Below are 19311 nucleotides of genomic sequence, written 5' to 3' on the forward strand. Positions count from 1 at the left end.
TCCTGAGGGAACACTCCTGAAAGAATCAATAAAGTACTATCTACTGTATCTATGTAGAAAGCTGAAAGGCAAACAGCATGCGACTAAACTTGAGGTTTTCCGTCAAGTATGGAGTGATGGTTTAATAACTTATAAAACATGCTCTTACCTTATCTAAAACTAATTAGTACTCCAACCTCATCTGCCTGAATAAGAACGATCCGAAATATTTGTTTAATACAGTAGCATCGCTAACCCAACAAGGGACTTTTCCCAGTAGCTCCACCCATTGGCTGATGACTTTATGCAATTCTTTACTAAGAAAGTTGAACTCATTAGAAAGGAGATTATAAACATAACGCGTCCCAGCTCCAATTGAGTTCTATTAATGCAGATACGAATGTATGTACAACGGATATTCCTCTCTAAAATAATCTCTCTTTTTGAAGAAATAACATTAGAGGAACTCCTGCAACTCATAAATGGGACAAAACAAACAACATGTTTACTTGACCCACTTCCTGTAAAAACTTATAAAGGAGCTTTTTGTAATATTAGGACCTAAATATTAATAACTTATCACTTTCCTCTGGTACTGTTCCCCTAGCATTCAAAACAGTGGTTATTTATTCTGTGCTCAAAAGACCTAACCTCGATTCTGACCTCATGGTGAACTTCCAGCCGGTGTCCCACCTTCCCTTTATCTCGAAAATCTTCCAAAAACATTGTTGCACAGCAGCAATATGAACACTTAGCATCTAACAATCTCCGTGAACCCTTTCAGTCCGGTTTCAGGGGAAATCACTACTGAAACAGCCCTTGCAAAAGTGACTAATGGTCTATTGCTAACTCTGGATGGTGATGCGTCATCCATGTTGCTGCTACTTACTTATAACATTCTATTAGCACGTATCAAAAGTCATATTGGTACGTCAGACTTAGCCTTTTCTTGGTTTAACTCCTATCTTACTGACAGGATGCAGTGCATCTCCCATATCAATGTGACATCAGGGTATGTTAAGGTAACATGCAGAGTTCCACAGGGTTCGGTTCTTGGCCCTGCACTCTTCAGCATTTATATGCTGCTGCTAGATGACAACATACGCAAATACGGTGTTAGCTTTCACTGTTATGCCGATGACTGATGACACCCATCGGGGGGTAGGGGGAGTGCTTAATGAATTATATTTAATCTTCGAGGTAACAACTAGGGACTGAAGATAAACGGACAGGATGTTAATTTAAGTTATGGAGGTTGAGACAATAATCAAGTAGACAAAAATCCAAATAGTGCCATAAGCAGAAGTTAATGGGCTCCATGTAGACAGATGTGCAGTGGTTTATGCATGAACCAACACACAGTGACACCTGCTGCCTGGTGAGAAATGTTGTGTTGAAGTGTTGATGCAGAACAGCGACTGAGGCTATCATTGTGAGCACACACCACTGCAGATGTTTTGGATAATTACAGCCACTATGGTTCCAGACTGCTTAATAATATTTTCATAATAACCTTGAAACAACCCTTAAAGAGGGAAGTAACATTAAAAAAAGAACAACATCGTAAAAAAAGGGCGTGTGTCTTACCTTAAGGCTGTCGCTCGGGCTTTAGGCTTGCCGGATACCTAACAACACACACAGGCACTTATGTTAAAATATTCAGTATGGTAATCTGTTGCCAGTATTTGTGTGTGTCCGTGTGTTTGTCTGTCTGTCTGTGTGTGTGTGTGTGTGTGTGTGTGTGTGTGTGTGTGTGTGTGTGTGTGTGTGTGTGTGTGTGTGGCTGGTCATTTGACCAGAGACTGATGAAGGTGAATAATGAAACAAATTGATTGTGTCATAGTTAAAACTACTGTTGAATGATTGAAATAATTAATCAGACTAATCACAGTTTACAAATTGATTACTAACAAGCAACTATGTCTGAACTATGCCTATTTTAATGCAGGGCACAATTATATTCATATTTAACCTTTTGTATGTTTATTAAAAACTCCAAATTAAAAGACTATTCAAATAAAGCAGAAAAATACTACTTGCCATTACATAATATCTCTCTGCAATTTCTCCACAATTACTTGAAGTAAGACAGGCTGCAGATATTTAGAATAGTAACTTAAGTTTAAACATAGTACAGTAAGAATAGTAGAACTAAAATATAGCACATTTTCATCTTACACAATTAAAATGGACCATATTAGCCATGTCTCTTTATTTGGGGTGGAAAAAAGAGCATACCATATTTTTCAGACTATAAGTCGCAGTTTTTTTCATAGGGTGCGTCTTATACTCAGGAGCGACTTATGTGTGAAATTATTAACACATTACCGTAAAATATCAAATAATATTATTTAGCTCATTCACGTAAGAGACTAGACGTACAGTATAAGATTTAATCGGATTTAGCGATTAGGAGTGACAGATTGTTTGGTAAACGTATAGCATGTTCTATATGTTATAGTTATTTGAATGACTCTTACCATAATATGTTACGTTAACATACCAGGCACGTTCTCAGTTGGTTATTTATGCCTCATATAACGTACACTTATTCAGCCTGTTGTTCACTATTCTTTATTTATTTTAAATTGCCTTTCAAATGTCTATTCTTGGTGTTGGGTTTTATCAAATAAATTTCCCCAAAAAATTCGACTTATATATGTTTTTTTCCTTCTTTATTATGCATTTTCGGCCAATGCGACTTATACTCCGGAGCGACTTATAGTCCGAAAAATACGTTAGTTGTAAAATCTAGGGTTGTGCGGATTCGATATTGATATAGAAAAAAAAATATCGGATTATATAGACTTGCATTTAAAGTTTAACTCTTTGAATATAAGACTCTGATGCAAGCAGTCCTACTTGAGCAAAGCTCAGTTTACTGCTAAAAGTCCTCCGAAAGGCAGACAAGCTTGTTTTTTTCTTGCTGTGTATTAATAGCAAATGATTTGACGTTGACAATAACATAAACTACATGAAATTACATTAATAAATCAGCAAGTTATGATTCCAGCCTTGTTATTGTTTGTTTCGTGTAATTACCTCTTGCTGCCGTCCTTGCTACTTCGTCTTTTTTCCGTGTTTAGAGCTTTTCTGCCAGTGAGAGTTTGTTAGCCATGTTGTCCACGACTTCTATGTTCACCGGAACATCACCTTGCCCAGCTTGCCGCTTAGCCCGTGAAAGATTAATTTCTACTTTGTTTTTGTTTTTCACCCGGGCTTATTTTTGTTGCATTGCAGTTTCGTGTCTTTTTGAGTGGAATTTAATAAATACTTTTTGCAGAGCCTTCACATCAGCCTCGTTTTTTAGTTCCGTTTGACTTGACATGATGCGATAATTATCAGTCAAATATTTTAACGTAATTAAATGAATAGAGTAGGTATCACTGTTAACACATTTTTTTTTACAAAAAACATTTTTACATTTGGCATAATTGTTTAACCCTCATGTTTGATGCCTGTAATCATTTGCATTACTATTGAGATCACCAAATGCCTGGGCCTTCAATTACAGCTTGTTAGTAGGTCTTGCTGCTTTCACTTTTGTGTAAAGCCTGTTTCATGAGGCAGAGTTCAGGCTACTGATTTGAAGAAGAAAATTCCAGTAAGTTGCCTTCGAAAAGTCTTGAGCCGCATCCATTGCACGCATATACGGTATAAGCATACACCTGTATATGGTCATAATTCATCAGCGAACTCCTTGCTTCATAGCTTTTGTCTAACTGTGAGCAGAGTATTGCTTCGTACGTCTAACAATTCACTGTTACTTCCGTCAGCAGTACAGCACATACATGTCTATGCTATAACTTCAGAAGGAAACATGATGTGGTATGCTTTGGATAATAAGCAGTCCTTTCTGTCCTATCATTCTAAAAAAAAATGGACTTCAGAAAGTCATCCACTTTTTTTATATAGCATTTCTCTACACAGGCAAGTGGCAAACACAAAGTGCTTTACACACACAAAAAGAAGAGAAGAAAACACACACATACAAACGCACGCACATGCACGCACACACACATCACTATTGACAATAACAAGACAAAATATGGCATGGCACTGAGGATTGAGGAAAAACGCCACCTTTGAGGTGTCCACACTGGAGGATAACTAAGATTAACGCCATCTAAAAAATAGTAGGGAACATATGATAAAATATATGTAGAAGTATTAAATTAAAAAGTTAAAGTACCAATGATTGTCCCACACACACTAGTCTAAATAAATAATAGATAAATAATGTAAATAATACATTAATAAGTTAATAAAAACATTGAGAGAATAAGAGTATTAATATTAGCAATAAATAAAATAGAAAAAAAAACAAGTATAATAAAAAATGTAAAACATAAGATGAGTTTAACATGATAAGTAAAAAGCCTGATTAAAAAATGTCATAGATTATAAAATATGTCTATCTAAGAATGATCAATTAATTAGAACCCCCAATACTTATATTTTAACTTAGGTTTCATTAATAAATACTTTTTGTCCACCAAAAATTACCATTATAATTATGCTGATTACATGTAACTGCTATTTAAGTAGAATAATGGACACTAGCAAGCGTTAAAAGTGATGCATGTCTTCTTACTCCACCTATCCTCTTGTCAATCAATTGTATACACAACTATATTATTACAATGACAAAAAAACCTAATTGGTTTTGCAATGTATTCATCTTCTGCTGTTGATTAAGATCAATTCGCATTTAGCTCCTTTTTTAGTCTCTCAAGGAATCAGGTGATTAACGACGCCAATGGTTTTGAGGTTCTGACAGATTGACGCAGAGCTGCAGACATGAATAACAAACCTTGTCAGATTTGTGACTCTGGGAGATTTGCAGGGTTCATGAAGAGTTTCTGTGCGAGAATATATCCCGTGAGGGCTTCAAGAAAAATAAAGGCTGCAATTACTCACTAAACCTACAAAATGCGGCTTCAGCCTGTCTAGATATTAAGAGTATTGGAAACATGAACACAGTGCTCAATCATGTACAACCAGCGTGACACAACGATAGCTACACTCACACACACAGCCCTACTAAATCTTAGACAGGTGGTCCTCGTGTTACAACGGTTTGTGGTTACGACACACTCCCATAAATCATTAATACTGTACAAAACGAAAACTAGTTATGTGCATGCAAGGAAAGGACACATGTCCATGGCAGGAGTAATACTGTACCTTTACACCAATACACTCACAGATGTTTTATTGACAAGCGTTAATACTACTCAATGAGCACAACACATACAAGAGCTCATATGCAGACAGAGGAGCTGAATTCTAAAATCCCTTTTACAAAATGGCGGAAAAGATCATCAGGACTCCTCTTCCTCCTATCTAGGAGATCGCAAAAAGCAGCTGCCTGACCAGGGCTCAGGAAATCTGCAGAGACTCCTCCCAACCCCATCAAGGACTGTTTTCACTGCTGGACTCTACAAAGAGGTTCCGCAGCCTCCATAGCAGAACCTACAGGTTCTGTAACAGCTTCTTCCCTCAGGCCGTAAGACTCTTGAACGCATCATAATAACCCCCTCAATTTCCCCCCAAAACAGATTAACTCGCTTGAATATAAAGACAATATAACATACATCCATAAACGTGAATGCATATGCAAAAGTGCAATATATTTGTCTGTACAGTAATCTACTTATTTATATCTGCACCTTATTGCTCTTTTATCCTGCACTACAACGAGCTAATGCTACAACATTTCGTTCTCATCTGTACTGCAAAGTTCAAATTTGAATGACAATAATAAGGAAGTCTAAGTCTCAGTCTAAGTCTATGTATTAATTGCTTGTACGGCAATATGTTTAATATTTCGGCATTCATTTGCAGTGGTGAAGTGTTGCCGACGACAACCACAATATTTAATAGAGTCACATAGAAAAAATGCCTTACATATTCTTTCAAAAAGCAGAATATCTGTTCAAACTCTTGTATTAGAACTCCTTTGAATGTGAAGGTGTCCCTAATGGAGCGCCTAGTGAATCTCACAAAAAACATTTCCTTGGATCCTTATCTTCCAGATACTTGCATGTGCGAGTCGTCACCCCAGGGTCGGTGATGCAGTTTTAACAAGTCACCCCCACACAGCCTTGAACAATAACTGAACAATGACTTATCTTTCAGGAGTCTGTATAAAGCATTTCCAACTGAACACATGGCTTAGAATCCTTAATTTCAGATGCCACCTTCATGCAGAGCTCGCCTTGCAGAAAATGTAGCAGTTTAAAGGATTACTGTTTGTAATTGTGAAGCGAGCCTCTCACCGTAAAGGCGAAATGCAGCTGGCTTACCAAATGTACAACTTGTTATTTTATTGTTATGCATTAGTATCAGCCATATTGTACAAGGCAGCCAGGACATCCATCCATCCATTTTCTACCGCTTGTCCCTTTCGGGTTGCGGGGGGTGCTGGAGCCTATCTCAGCTGCATTCGGGCGGAAGGCGGGGTACACCCTGGACAAGTCACCACCTCATCACAGGGCCAACACAGATAGACAGACAACATTCACACTCACATTCACACACTAGGGCCAATTTAGTGTTGCCAATCAACCTATCCCCAGGTGCATGTCAGGAAGCATTGCAATTCCATAATTGATGTCTTTAAATCCTAATCTGAGGTTTGATTGATTGATCGCATGACATCATGCTGTTCATTTGCATTTTCCTGTGCATAGTGTTTATTTTACATTTCCTTGTTTCCACTTCCTGTGCGCTTCCCTTTTCCTGCCACTTCACCTCTGCTTCCCTTACATGTTCCTGATTGACAATCAGGAGACACACCTGTCCCTGATTGTCAATTCAGCATTGTCAGCTGAACGGCGCTGGTTTATTGTCGTTTATTCGTTCGTGCTGTTTGTGTATGTTTCCTGCCTTTTTGCCGAGTAAGCTGCCTTATCCGCGTTGGTGCTCCATCGTCCATCATTAAAGTAAGTTTTACCTGCACTTTGCCTACCATTTCTGCATCTTGGGTTTCACGCCGCAGGCCACCACACACTATTGTGACAATTAACTTAAAATATGTGTCTTTTTTTAAAAATGTACAGAAAACTGAAGACAAATATAAAATGACTAAATGACCAGCGTCTCATTATGGCCTCCTCTTAACCTACACATTTACTTGCCACATACCTAATCATACTTGTATATATCGTATAGGGATAGGTACCAAATTCGGTGCTTTTAAAGGAACTAAATAAATTCCGCCAATACTACTGGGTACTGAGACACGCAAAATCGAAAGATGCCATATTCAATATCTTTGTTGCTTGTGACTTCATATCTAGTTGCAGACTAAACATTGATGTGTACACTTGGCGAGGAAACAATCCCTTAAGCGGCACTCAGAGCGCACTTATCCAAACTTCCTCTACGTAATATTACAATTTTCCATGCCAACAAACCATGTGTGCCTGACAAAAAACCCTCAAAGTAAAGTAAGGCTCCACTTTTCCAAAATGCACTAAATTGATGGTACGTAATTTACATTGGCATCGCCATACACTGTACATGCTACTGATTAGCATTGCCAAGCCACGTGTTACATCAACGTGGCTTCATAGTAAAAGAGTGGGGGTACTAGACTGGCCTGCCTGTAGTGCAGACCTGTCTCCCATTGAAAATGTGTGGCGCATTATGAAGCCTAAAATACCACAACGGAGACCCCCGGACTGTTGAACAACTTAAGCTGTACATCAAGCAAGAATGGGAAAGAATTCCACCTGAGAAGCTTAAAAAATTTTTCTCCTCAGTTCCCAAACGTTTACTGAGTGTTGTTAAAAGGAAAGGCCATGTAACACAGTGGTGAACATGCCCTTTCCCAACTACTTTGGCACGTGTTGCAGCCATGAAATTCTAAGTTAATTATTATTTGCAAAAAAAAAATAAAGTATATGAGTTTAAACATCAAATATCTTGTCTTTGTAGTGCATTCAATTGAATATGGGTTGAAAAGGATTTGCAAATCATTGTATTCCGTTTATATTTACATCTAACACAATTTCCCAACTCATATGGAAAATACAAGCAATTAAAAAAAATATCAAATTTGTTGAAGCACAGAATTAAGTCCCAAATATTTGGTCATGATAACACGTTGTACCTTATTTACTCCTATTTGCTACAGTGTCCATTAGGCTTGATATAACCGTCTGTGACAAAGTATTTCTCTTTGGGAACGGCGTGGCGAAGTTGGTAGAGTGGCCGTGCCAGCAATCGGAAGGTTGCTGGTTACTGGGGTTCAAACCCCACCTTCTACCATCCTAGTCACGTCTGTTGTGTCCTTGGGCAAGACACTTCACCCTTGCTCCTGATGGGTGCTGGTTAGCGCCTTGCATGGCAGCTCCCGCCATCAGTGTGTGAATGTGTGTGTGAATGGGTGAATGTGGAAATAGTGTCAAAGCGCTTTGAGTACCTTGAAGGTAGAAAAGCGCTATGCAAGTATAACCCATAACCCATTCATTTCAAGGTCAATTATTCTGGATATTTTTTGCACTTCCTCTGAAAAAAGAAATTCCACATTAGTATCTGCTGTAACCTGTCTTTAACTCAGGTGGCATTGACAATCAGCAAAATATTAGTGTGTTTATTGTGTTTTCTACTAAAGTAAGCATCATGTATGTTTGGGATTCTGCCACTTGACTTTTTGTGATATTAGTTCACATGAAAAGTCAACAATGTCCACTTCATTGCAAAAGCGATTTTCCAGCAAGAATGGAAAATGCATTATTATACTTGATATAATGTACATATACTGTATTATGCAGTCTTAGGAACATGTATGCTTGATTGTATGTTCATCATAGCTTTTGCTCTTTACTGTTGCAAAGTATAAGTAGTTCTTAAGCTATTGTGGTAAATATAACTTGACAGCTGTGAACATGGATTAATTAACAAGTTATGACATGGTTAGAAGCTAAAAAAAAGCGAAGGGATAAGTGCTAAACCATAAACAAGTAAGCACATAATGCCTCGCAAACACATTTTATTTATAGTTTTCTTTGTTTTGTTTTTAGTTTATATAGGTTCTACTGTTGAACAGGCAGAATTATAAATATTTGTCCAAAATACATATTGTGTATGTACTGCAGATAATGACAAAGCATATACTTTTTTAGCAATAGATTTTTTAAACAAATTCATAACAAGGGGTTCCAGACCTACCACAGTATCTTAACTTTGTCTTGGAGGTGACAAAACAGATGAATGCAATATCTAATAGTATATTTAAAAATTAATAACAAAATGTTTTTTTTGAATACACCAAAACAAACACTAAAAAACAAGCTGCGGGCCAAATATGCTCCCTCGGCCTCACTTTGGACATCCCAGGTGTGCGGGGTTTCATTTTAGGAACGTATGATGCAAACAAATGCAACAGTAACAGTTTAAACAGTCTGAATTATTTTATTTTTTTAGGAAATACACAAAATAAGAATAACATTTACGACATGTCAGTCAATTTTTGGACCAAACGGGACATTTTTTTCCCCCATTTTCCATCCATCCATTTTATCCATATCAGAATTATCAGAATTAATGATACAGTATCACATTTTAAATACACTGAAAAAAATATGAACACAACACTTTTGTTTTTGCTCCCATTTTTCATGAGTTGAACTCAAAGATCTAAAACTTTTACAATTGCTCTCAAAGATTGTTCACAAATCTGTCTAAACCTGTGTTAGTGAGCACTTCTTCTTTGCCAAGATAATCCATCCCACTTTACAGGTGTGGAATATCAAGATGCTGATTAAACAGCATGATTATTGCACAGGTGTGTGCCTTAGGCTGCCCACAATAAAAGGCCACTCTGAAATGTGCAGTTTTATCACACAGCACAATGCCACAGATGTCGCAAGTTTTAAGGGAGCGTGCAGTTTGCATGCTGACTGCGGGGAAGTCCACCAGAGTTGTTGCTCGTGAATTAAATGTTCATTTCTCCACCATAAGCCGTTTCCGAAGGTGTTTCAGAGAATTTGGCAGTGCATCCAACCGGCCTCACAACCGCAGACTACGTGTAACCACACAAGCCCAGGACCTCCACATCCTGCAGATGCACCTCCATGATCGTTGGACAGCTGCTGCAACAATTGGTTTGCATAACCAAATAATTTCTGCACAAACTGTAAGAAACCGTCTAAGGGAAGCTCATCTGCATGCTCGTTGTCCTCATCGGGGTCTCGACCTGACTGCAGTTTGTTGTTTTTAACCGACTTAAGTGGACAAATGCTCACATTCGATGGTGTCTGGCATGTTGGAGAAGTGTTCTCTTCACGGATGAATCCCAGTTTTTACTGTTCAGAGCAGATGGCAAACAGCGTGTGTGGCGTCATGTGGGAGAGCGGTTTGTTCATGTCAATGTTGTGAATCGAGTGGCCCATGGTGGGGGTGAGGTCATGGTATGGGCAGGCGTATGTTATGGACAACAAATGCAAGTGCATTTTATTTATGGCATTTTGAACGCACAGAGTAACTGTCACGAGATCCTGAGGCCCATTGTTGTGCCATTCCATCACCTCATGTTGCAGCATGACAATGCACAGCCCCATATTGCAAGAATCTGTACACAATTCCAGAAAGGTCAAAACATCCCAGTTCTTGCATGGCCAGCATAATCACCGGACATGTCACCCATTGAGCATGTTTGGAATGCTGTGAATCGGGGTATATGACAGTGTGTTCTATTTCCTGCCAATAGATAGATAGATAGATAGATAGATAGTACTTTATTGATTCCTTCAGGAGAGTTCCCTCAGGAAAATTTATATCCAGCAACTTGGCACAGCCATTGAAAAGGAGTGGACCAACATTCCACAGGCCACAATCAACAACCCGATCAACTCTATGCGAAGGAAATGTGTTGCACTGTGTGAGGCAAATGGTGGTTACACCAGATACTGAATGCTTTTCTGCCTCTGCCCCCCACCACCCCCCACCCCCGACACCCAATAAAGCAAAACTGCACATTTCAGAGTAGCTTTTTATTGTGGGCAGCGTAAGACACACCTGTGCAACAATCATGCTGTTTAAACAGCATCCTGTAGTGCCACACCTTTGAGGTGGTATGGATTATTTTGGCTCGGTCACACAGATTTAGACAGATTTGTGAACAATATTTGAGAGGAATAGGCCTTTTGTGTATATAGTAAGTCTTAGATCTTTGAGTTCACTTCATGAAAAATGGGAGCAAAAACAAATGTTTTTTGTCTTATTTTTGTTCAGTATAATAAATTGAGATTAGTATCATGTGTAATGTTTAGTTTTGGCATTGTTCCCATCAATTTCAGTGTTTACTAGGGGTGCAACGGTACAGGTAACCTATGGTACGGTCTGTACGTATGTTTTTGGTCCACAGTTTTTGGTTCTATTTTGGTACCTTTTTTGGGTTTAAAGAAAATAGCTTTTTTCCTCTCAAATTTCTTTTGTTATTTTGTTTGTCATCAAAAACTGCACCATGCAGTAAATATCAGTGATATACTGAATACATAAGCGTTTTCTTTTAAGTTAACAATTACTAAACAACACTCTCTAATGGTAAATTGCCTTTTATTCCTAGATTACTTGTACACATAATTGCTCCTACTTGTAAGAAGCAAGTGGTTTGGAAACTGTATCTTACATTTAATAAAATTACTATAAAATAAGTACCAACACAAAAAACAAGATGAATGATAATTTCAGGGGCTTTTATCCACAAACTCAAAAGTGATTTTAACAATAAAGTGTCAGCAGAGGTTTATTTAGTAGATATTATATCTGAGTAGTTGAATATACACAAAAACAAAGTATGACTCAAAAATATTTCGATATAAAAATGTTTCTTTCAATTACCTTCGTAGGTAAGTTAGTTCTCCCAGTCTGGATCAATAATTCAGTCACAAAGACATTCTGTGCCTGCCTGCAAGTCCGCATTGGGGACAACATTTTTGAATGCACCAAAACGTTAGCGTCTATAGGCAGTGAGACGCTGTTTCTCACTGAAGACTCGGCTGCTTCAAAATGTTGTGTTTGAACTTCACAATGGACATTACGTCATAGGGAGCCTGACTTTTGGTGACTGTGGACATGCACACAAACACATGTACACAAAAACACACGCACGCAAAGGACTGTAGTCCATAAGGGTGGATTGTGCGGTGCAGGGCGGACAGAACGATATTTGTTGCACCCACTGTGTTTACCATACGTTCATACTAGTTTTGGCTTAACCTCTTAAGAATTCTCCATATTCAGCATGTTTACGCGGAGACTCTTATTTTAAAATATTTTACTTTTAAAGGCCTACTGAAACCCACTACTACCGACCACGCAGTCAGATAGTTTATATATCAATGATGAAATCTTAACATTGCAACACATGCCAATACGGCCGGGTTAACTTATAAAGTGCAATTTTAAATTTCCCGTTAAACTTCCGGTTGAAAACGTCTATGTATGATGACATATGCGCGTGACGTCAATCGTTGAATCGGAAGTATTCGGACACCATTTAATTCAATACAAAAAGCTCTGTTTTCATCTCAAAATTCCACAGTATTCTGGACATCTGTGTTGGTGAATCTTTTGCAATTTGTTTAATGAACAATGAAGACTGCAAAGAAGAAAGTTGTAGGTGGGATCGGTGTATTAGCGGCAGACTACAGCAACACAACCAGGAGGACTTTGAGATGGATAGCAGACGCGCTAGCCGCCGACCTCACCTTGACTTCCTCCGTCTCCGGGCCGCCGACTGCATCTATGATCGGGTGAAGTCTTTCGTCGCTCCGTCGATCGCTGGAACGCAGGTGAGCACGGGTGTTGATAAGCAGATGAGGGCTGGCTGGCGTAGGTGGAGCGCTAATGTTTTTAGCATAGCTCTGTGAGGTCCCGTTGCTGAGTTAGCTTCAATGGCGTCATTAGCAAGAGCATTGTTAAGCTTCGCCAAGCTGGAACGCATTAACCGTGTATTTACATGTTCATGGTTTTATAGTATTGTTGATTTTCTGTCTATCCTTCCAGTCAGGGGTTTATTTATTTTGTTTCTATGTACATTTAAGCACGATGCTATCACGTTAGCTCCGTAGCTAAAGAGCTTCACCGATGTATTGTCGTGGAGATAAAAGTCACTGTGAATGTCCATTTCGCGTTCTCGACTCTCATTTTCAAGAGGATATAGTATCCAAGGTGGTTTAAAATACAAATCCGTGATCCACAATAGAAAAAGGAGAGAGTGTGGAATCCAATGAACCCTTGTACCTAAGTTACGGTCAGAGCGAAAAAAGATACGTCCTGCACTGCACGCTAGTCCTTCACTTTCACGTTCCTCATCCACAAATCTTTTATCCTCGCTCAAAGTAATGGGGTAATCGTCGCTTTCTCTGTCCGAATCTCTCTCGCTGCATTGAAAACAATAGGAAAATGTGAGCAGCCCTTCCTCCTGTGACGTCACGCTACTTCCGGTATAGGAAAGGCATTTTTTAAATCAGAGACCAAAAGTTGCGAACTTTATCGTCGTTGTTCTATACTAAATCCTTCCAGCAAAAATATGGCAATATCACGAAATGATCAAGTATGACACATAGAATGGATCTGCTATCCCCGTTTAAATTTAAAAAAATAATTTCAGTAGGCCTTTAAAGTGTCACTTCTCCTTCCGGTTTTGCCTATGTTATGATCACCGCTTTCTTTTGGTGCAAAATTGGCAATCTGAGTTTTACGCTTTAACAAATATGCCCGAATCCGTACACGATTGCCTACTGCTTGCCGATGCACTGCACCGTTGCCTTCCCAGATTGCTGTGCTGCAGAGGTTTTTTATCTTTTTGATGAAAGTTAGACTACGGAAGGTATTCAAACCAGAGGCTGACGGAAAACAATGGCAAAATACTGTAGTTTGGTGGATAAAACGGGATGTTATCAGGTATGCACCAGTGACTCTGCTTCAACGTTAGCAATATGACCCTTTGTGCGCACAATGTGGTTTTCTGAACGTATAATTACTTTTCAGGGCGCCGATGTGGAGACGACTTCTGAGTGTTTCCCTGTGTTCTGGACATTTTACCAGCTGCAATTGAACTTTTATAGAAAGCCAGAGCTTTTAAGTCTGACCTTGCTTTGACCAAGGTGATCTGTCATCACAGAGAGAAATGTGCAGGCAGCGAGAGACAAAGGACATTGGTGCAGTGGTAATTGGGTTGCTGTTTTTCTTCCAGCTTTTAAAGTCACCAGGAATATCTTGCTTTCCTCCTCTCTGCCTCTCTCTCTCTCTCGCTTCCTTTCCTCTTTTTGCATCCGCCCATCTTTCCTTCTTCTTTCAATTCCCTGCCCTCTTTCGTGTCTTTGCTCAGTGCAAAAACATATTCATCATACCCCTCTGCTGCCCTCCCTGCGCCGTGCCACAGAATACTAATGACAGTGTGTCTGCGTCTGTGAGGCTGCCAACATTTGTGCAACACGCACATGTCTGTGTGTTTGACTATCAATGCATGTGTGTGTTGCGTTTTACTCCAGGCTATAAAAGCTTGATAATACACCATGCACTCATTTGCTATAAGCCTATTAACTGCATGCACAGAAAAATGCCACTGGATTCATGTCAGCCTTTTTCTCTTTGCATTTCTCTCTCCTGTCTGCACTCTTATCAGTATGTCTGCTCTGTCTTTGTCTCTCCATTTTCTCTTTTTACTTTCTTTTCTGTTTATTCTTTCCATATCCATCTTGCAATGTCATGCTGGAGGCTTAAAGCAATAGTTCAACAACTTTGGAGAGATTCACTTAATTTCTCAGAGTGAGCTCAGGAAATGATTTGCATCACATGTCTGCCGTTCGTATATAAAGATGCAAAGAAGCGGGCACCTTTAGACCCCAAAGTAAAAAATACAGTTCAATCTTCATGACAATATTGTGTGAGTCACATCTTGATAAATCAATAGAGCATAACCTTCTGCGTTACATATCCTATCTAGCCAAAGCATTTGAACAAACATAGTGCAAGCGTGCACAACAAAACTTGGAGTGAGACTCCTAAAGTGCACTTTAGCTTCACTGTAATCATGGACATATACATTATACTATTATAGAAACCACTTGCCACAATTCTGTAATTAACAGATCCACTTTCACCATGATTGCAATAACTAAAACCACTGCAGAAAACCTGCCAGCATTCATTATCATTATCTCTATTACCTCATAATTATTCAATTAGACATCCAACAAAAAATGAGAGGAACTAGTTTTAATTAGCATTGCGTGGACTCCTTGATGAGCACTGACACCAGTGGAAAAGGGTTAGTGGCTTGACGCCCCCATTGAGTGCAAAAAAGATCGAGATGAGAGTATGACAAATCTCATACATAATCAATTCTATGTGTAGAGCATCAGGTTATTTATGAATGAGTGTGCAAAATCCTTTGGTACATTTGTGTTGTTAGTCCAATTTGATTAATTTAATGATTCAAAACTCATTTCATGCTCCTTGGGGTCCTTCATTGGACTGTGACAAGTGAATAATTATGGACACTTACTGTAAGAGTTTAATTACGATACATTTGCTCGCCGACTCAATGCGACTTTGCAAATTGATTATGGCAAGTAAGATTTTGAACTCAGCATTGAGAGAAGTATACCCATATGATATTATTAATGACAATAAAACTGTATATCGAGTATAACCTATCGCAGGGATAGTCTGCACCATACTGTTTTAGGGGCCACATTTTAAGAAAGCTAAGGACCGGGAGCTTATTAGTCTTATTCTGTGAATTCTAGAGAACCGGCGTACCTTACTGTAGACATTAGATTTTGGTCTTTTTATTTTGTCAGTGACAAGAATGTTTTTCTGTTTTCTGCAAAAAAGCCATTCAAAAACAGCACTCTAGTGTTTTTAAGAATGAACTCGCAGACCACCAGTTGAATAGTCCAAATGGTGAAAAAAAGAGGACCTAAAATTGAACACTGAGAAACACCACAAGCCTAACTAAAGAAGTCGAACAAATGACTACAAACTGCATCTGAAGAAAACAAGCTACAGCAATACAATAGTTACATAAATGACATTTGTGAAAAAAAAATTTAACTGCCAAAAAGGAGAGAAGATTTAAAAGGGTGCCTTGAAAAACGCCCAAGTTATGTAAATTACAAGTTTGGACCCCATTGTTCTATGTCTGCTAGCAAGGTTAAAATATCAATGCAAGGATCTGCCAATGTGTTTAGGACAAACTCCCATAAAGTATTAATACTCTACAAAAAGAAAAAGAAGAACTTGGAAAGTAGAGGAATTCAGGGGGGTGGGGGGGTGCATGTTATATCAACTAAAGCCCACACTTAAACTTTCCACGTGCAAGATTGAATCTATTGTAACCTATTTTTATGGGCTTTCCTCTTTGTGATGTTAATTCCTGTTACACGCTGTTATACAGTATATGCCTTGCGCTCTTATTTTGAAGGCGCTAAGAGCGGAAGTGATGACACGTTGGAGTGCAGCGGAGGTTTTTGAAAGAAGGTAAATAAAGTGGTCCTCGTGTAAACTGGAGCCTCCGTGTTTATTATTTTGTCGTTTCATACAGTATATGCGACATTTATAAACCCTCGGTTACACTATTTAAAAAAGTTATTTAATAAGAAGCCAAAAAGTGCAAAAACAATAATGTTCATGTTGGAGGAGTTGTGAATGACCGCAGGGCCACAACATTAGGTACACCTGCAGACTGCAGCACGGATTTCTTATTTCATTCATTCACAACTCCTCCAACACGAACATTATTGTTTTTGCACTTTTTGGCTTCTTATTAAATAACTTTTTTAAATAGATTAAATCTTGCACATGGAAAGTTTAAGTGTGGGCTTTAGTTGATATAACACTCCCGTCAGGGGGTGCATTCTACGACGGGAGTGCATTCTACGACGGAAGTGCATAAATCCAGCACAACAGCGGGGCATGGACTTCATGTATAAGTAAAGGTAAGACCATAATAACGTTTTTTTTAATTAAATATGCTTTTTTGTGTGCTACAGTTTGTATGTGTAAAGTTAAAGTTAAGTTTAAGTACCAATGATTGTCACACACACACTAGGTGTGGTGAAATTTGTCCTCTGCATTTGACCCATCCCCTTGTTCACCCCCTGGGAGGTGAGGGGAGCAGTGGGCAGCAGCGGCGCCGCGCCCGGGAATAATTTTTTGTGATTTAACCCCCAATTCCAACCCTTGATGCTGAGTGCCAAGCAGGGAAGAATGATGGTATGAGCTTTTAAACATAATCCGTTAACTGCTGCCAATCAAATGGTGAATAAGATACTCTTTAGGGTTCATATGTTTGTAAATCTGACTGTGATGAAGTCAGTGCCTCACCAGCCATGAACCTCACCGCACGTCACTGGTTATTAGTATCAACATTTTAGCTTTTTTACATTGTGCCCTTTTAGTCTATTTTACACATTTGTTTTGTTGAATTTTATTCGTACACTGTGCTGCAGGCCAATAAAAACAACAACCATAGCGTCTACTATTAGTGGGCATGTTGTGTGCTATTTACTAAAAACTGCATGTGCAATTGTAAAGTGGTGCAGACCGCCTTATTTAAATGAGGATTTTGTGTGTACTATACGGGGCATCACCACAGAGACACTCATTTTTTGTCATTCTGTCATTTTGTCATTCAAATTTGAATGACAATAAAAGGAAGTCTATGTATAAGTCTCTCTATTTACTGCACATTCATGTTATGCATGCTCCTACCTGTGGCGTTATGCTATGTTATCAAACATGCAGGAGACATATGCCACTTTTTATGGACATTCTAGAAGCAGTCCTTCAGTGGATCTACAATGAAAACAACTCATCAGGAGAGAGGCTGCACTTACTCCGCTCAAAACGCAAAAAAAAAGAAAAAAAAAAGTGGTGTGTTTTATACAAGAAATATTTTAATAATATATATTATTTGTGAAATAAACGTCACTTAACACCATTAAAAAATACTAAATGACACCAAAACTCAATTTGTTTTAATCATCCCTTAAAGTCCTCTAGCAGCTATACAATTATAAAATGATGTTGCTGAATAGAAGATATGTCTAATTTTTTTATTTATTTCTGACCGCACAAAATGTTGACACAAATATAGGGTGGAGGATTCTCGTCTGTCCATCGTCTGTTTGTGAAGCCCTGTGTAGAACTGTCGGTATGCACGTCCTTCCGACACATGCTAAATAAAACGCCAAATAGTGCATGGAAAGCGGTGATTAGTGTTGATATATCACATTGTGCATGCTAAATAAATATATTTGCATCTTCTCCTCCCAGTATTGTGGGTGATTTGATGATCAGCATATATTTTGCGTATTATTGAAGACAGAAACACAAAATGGATTGCACGCCTTATTCTGCTCACTTAACATATGCAATCTACTTTGCGTACGTTTAGTAGATTAGCTTTGTTTAATTTAGTACAAGTAAACCTTTAGTAAATCCTAGGTGACCGCATAATTGATATAGTCGACTAATCCTGAGGAGAGTTGATGATTAGTTGACAATTAAAATAGTTCTTAGTTGCAGCCTGAGTTGAAACCAAACCAAAGAGAGAGGATGAGGGATTACCATCAGAAGTAGACATTGATGTCAATGTCAATCCATTTCTGGAGGCAGTGGAGGTTTTGAAGAACCCTAATAAAAATAGTAGCTCTTTGAAGCTAGAAACGCGACATCTGAGATGAGTCTGTCATTGACAGTTGAACTATGACAGAGATTTGAGAGTCAGGCCCTCTAGTCCAACACACATGACCTCCGACCTCACCAATGTTCTGCTGAATGAATGGATGAACTGCACCTCCAGTTTCAGTATTTTGCCTATACGGTTACCTAATTTCTAGCTGATTGCAAATGGTGTGATGCATGATTCAGCTGATGACACGAGGCAGGAAATTGATTTAAAATTTGGATGAATGCTTTCAGTGAAATGAATTAAACAGATGTCGAGACTGACGAACTAATCAGTACCAAGAAGATCCGGTTGTGCATGAATGAAAGGCAAATAGTTGAAAGTCAAAACGAAACTGAGCAACGCATACGCTGCAGGGAAAACTCACCTGTTGCTCGGCCTCTTCTTCGTCGCTGCTGATCTTCAGGTCATCCTCCAGCATTCTGCATTAATAGAAAAGAACATGTTTGACTGCAGCCCTGACCTCAACATCTGCTTCAATTAGCTTGAATACGGCGTGCTGTGAGCTGTAAAGTGTCGTCCTCATGGCAAATGGATTAATTGCACAGCCAAAGCAGCGCTGGCTTATGTTAGGAACTGAAGAAGAGGACGATAGACTGTGGTGTAAAAAAAACAAA

The 19311-nt window shown here is 38.8% G+C and overlaps 2 protein-coding genes across 2 annotated transcripts in view; both read right to left on the bottom strand.

Annotated features, from left to right (window-relative positions):
* The window catches only part of LOC133648886 (m7GpppX diphosphatase-like), a 375169-nt gene that overhangs the window by 156084 nt on the left and 199774 nt on the right, over nt 1-19311 (bottom strand). The window lies entirely within an intron of this gene.
* Nucleotides 1-19311, bottom strand: part of LOC133648887 (AF4/FMR2 family member 2-like) — a 380782-nt gene that overhangs the window by 97058 nt on the left and 264413 nt on the right. Inside the window, 2 exon segments of the mRNA XM_062045401.1 lie at nt 1567-1604; nt 19062-19116. Coding sequence (XP_061901385.1) covers nt 1567-1604; nt 19062-19116 — 93 coding nt within the window.

The sequence above is a fragment of the Entelurus aequoreus genome, linkage group LG04 (genome assembly GCF_033978785.1).
Source record: "Entelurus aequoreus isolate RoL-2023_Sb linkage group LG04, RoL_Eaeq_v1.1, whole genome shotgun sequence".
NCBI classification, from domain to species: domain Eukaryota; kingdom Metazoa; phylum Chordata; class Actinopteri; order Syngnathiformes; family Syngnathidae; genus Entelurus; species Entelurus aequoreus.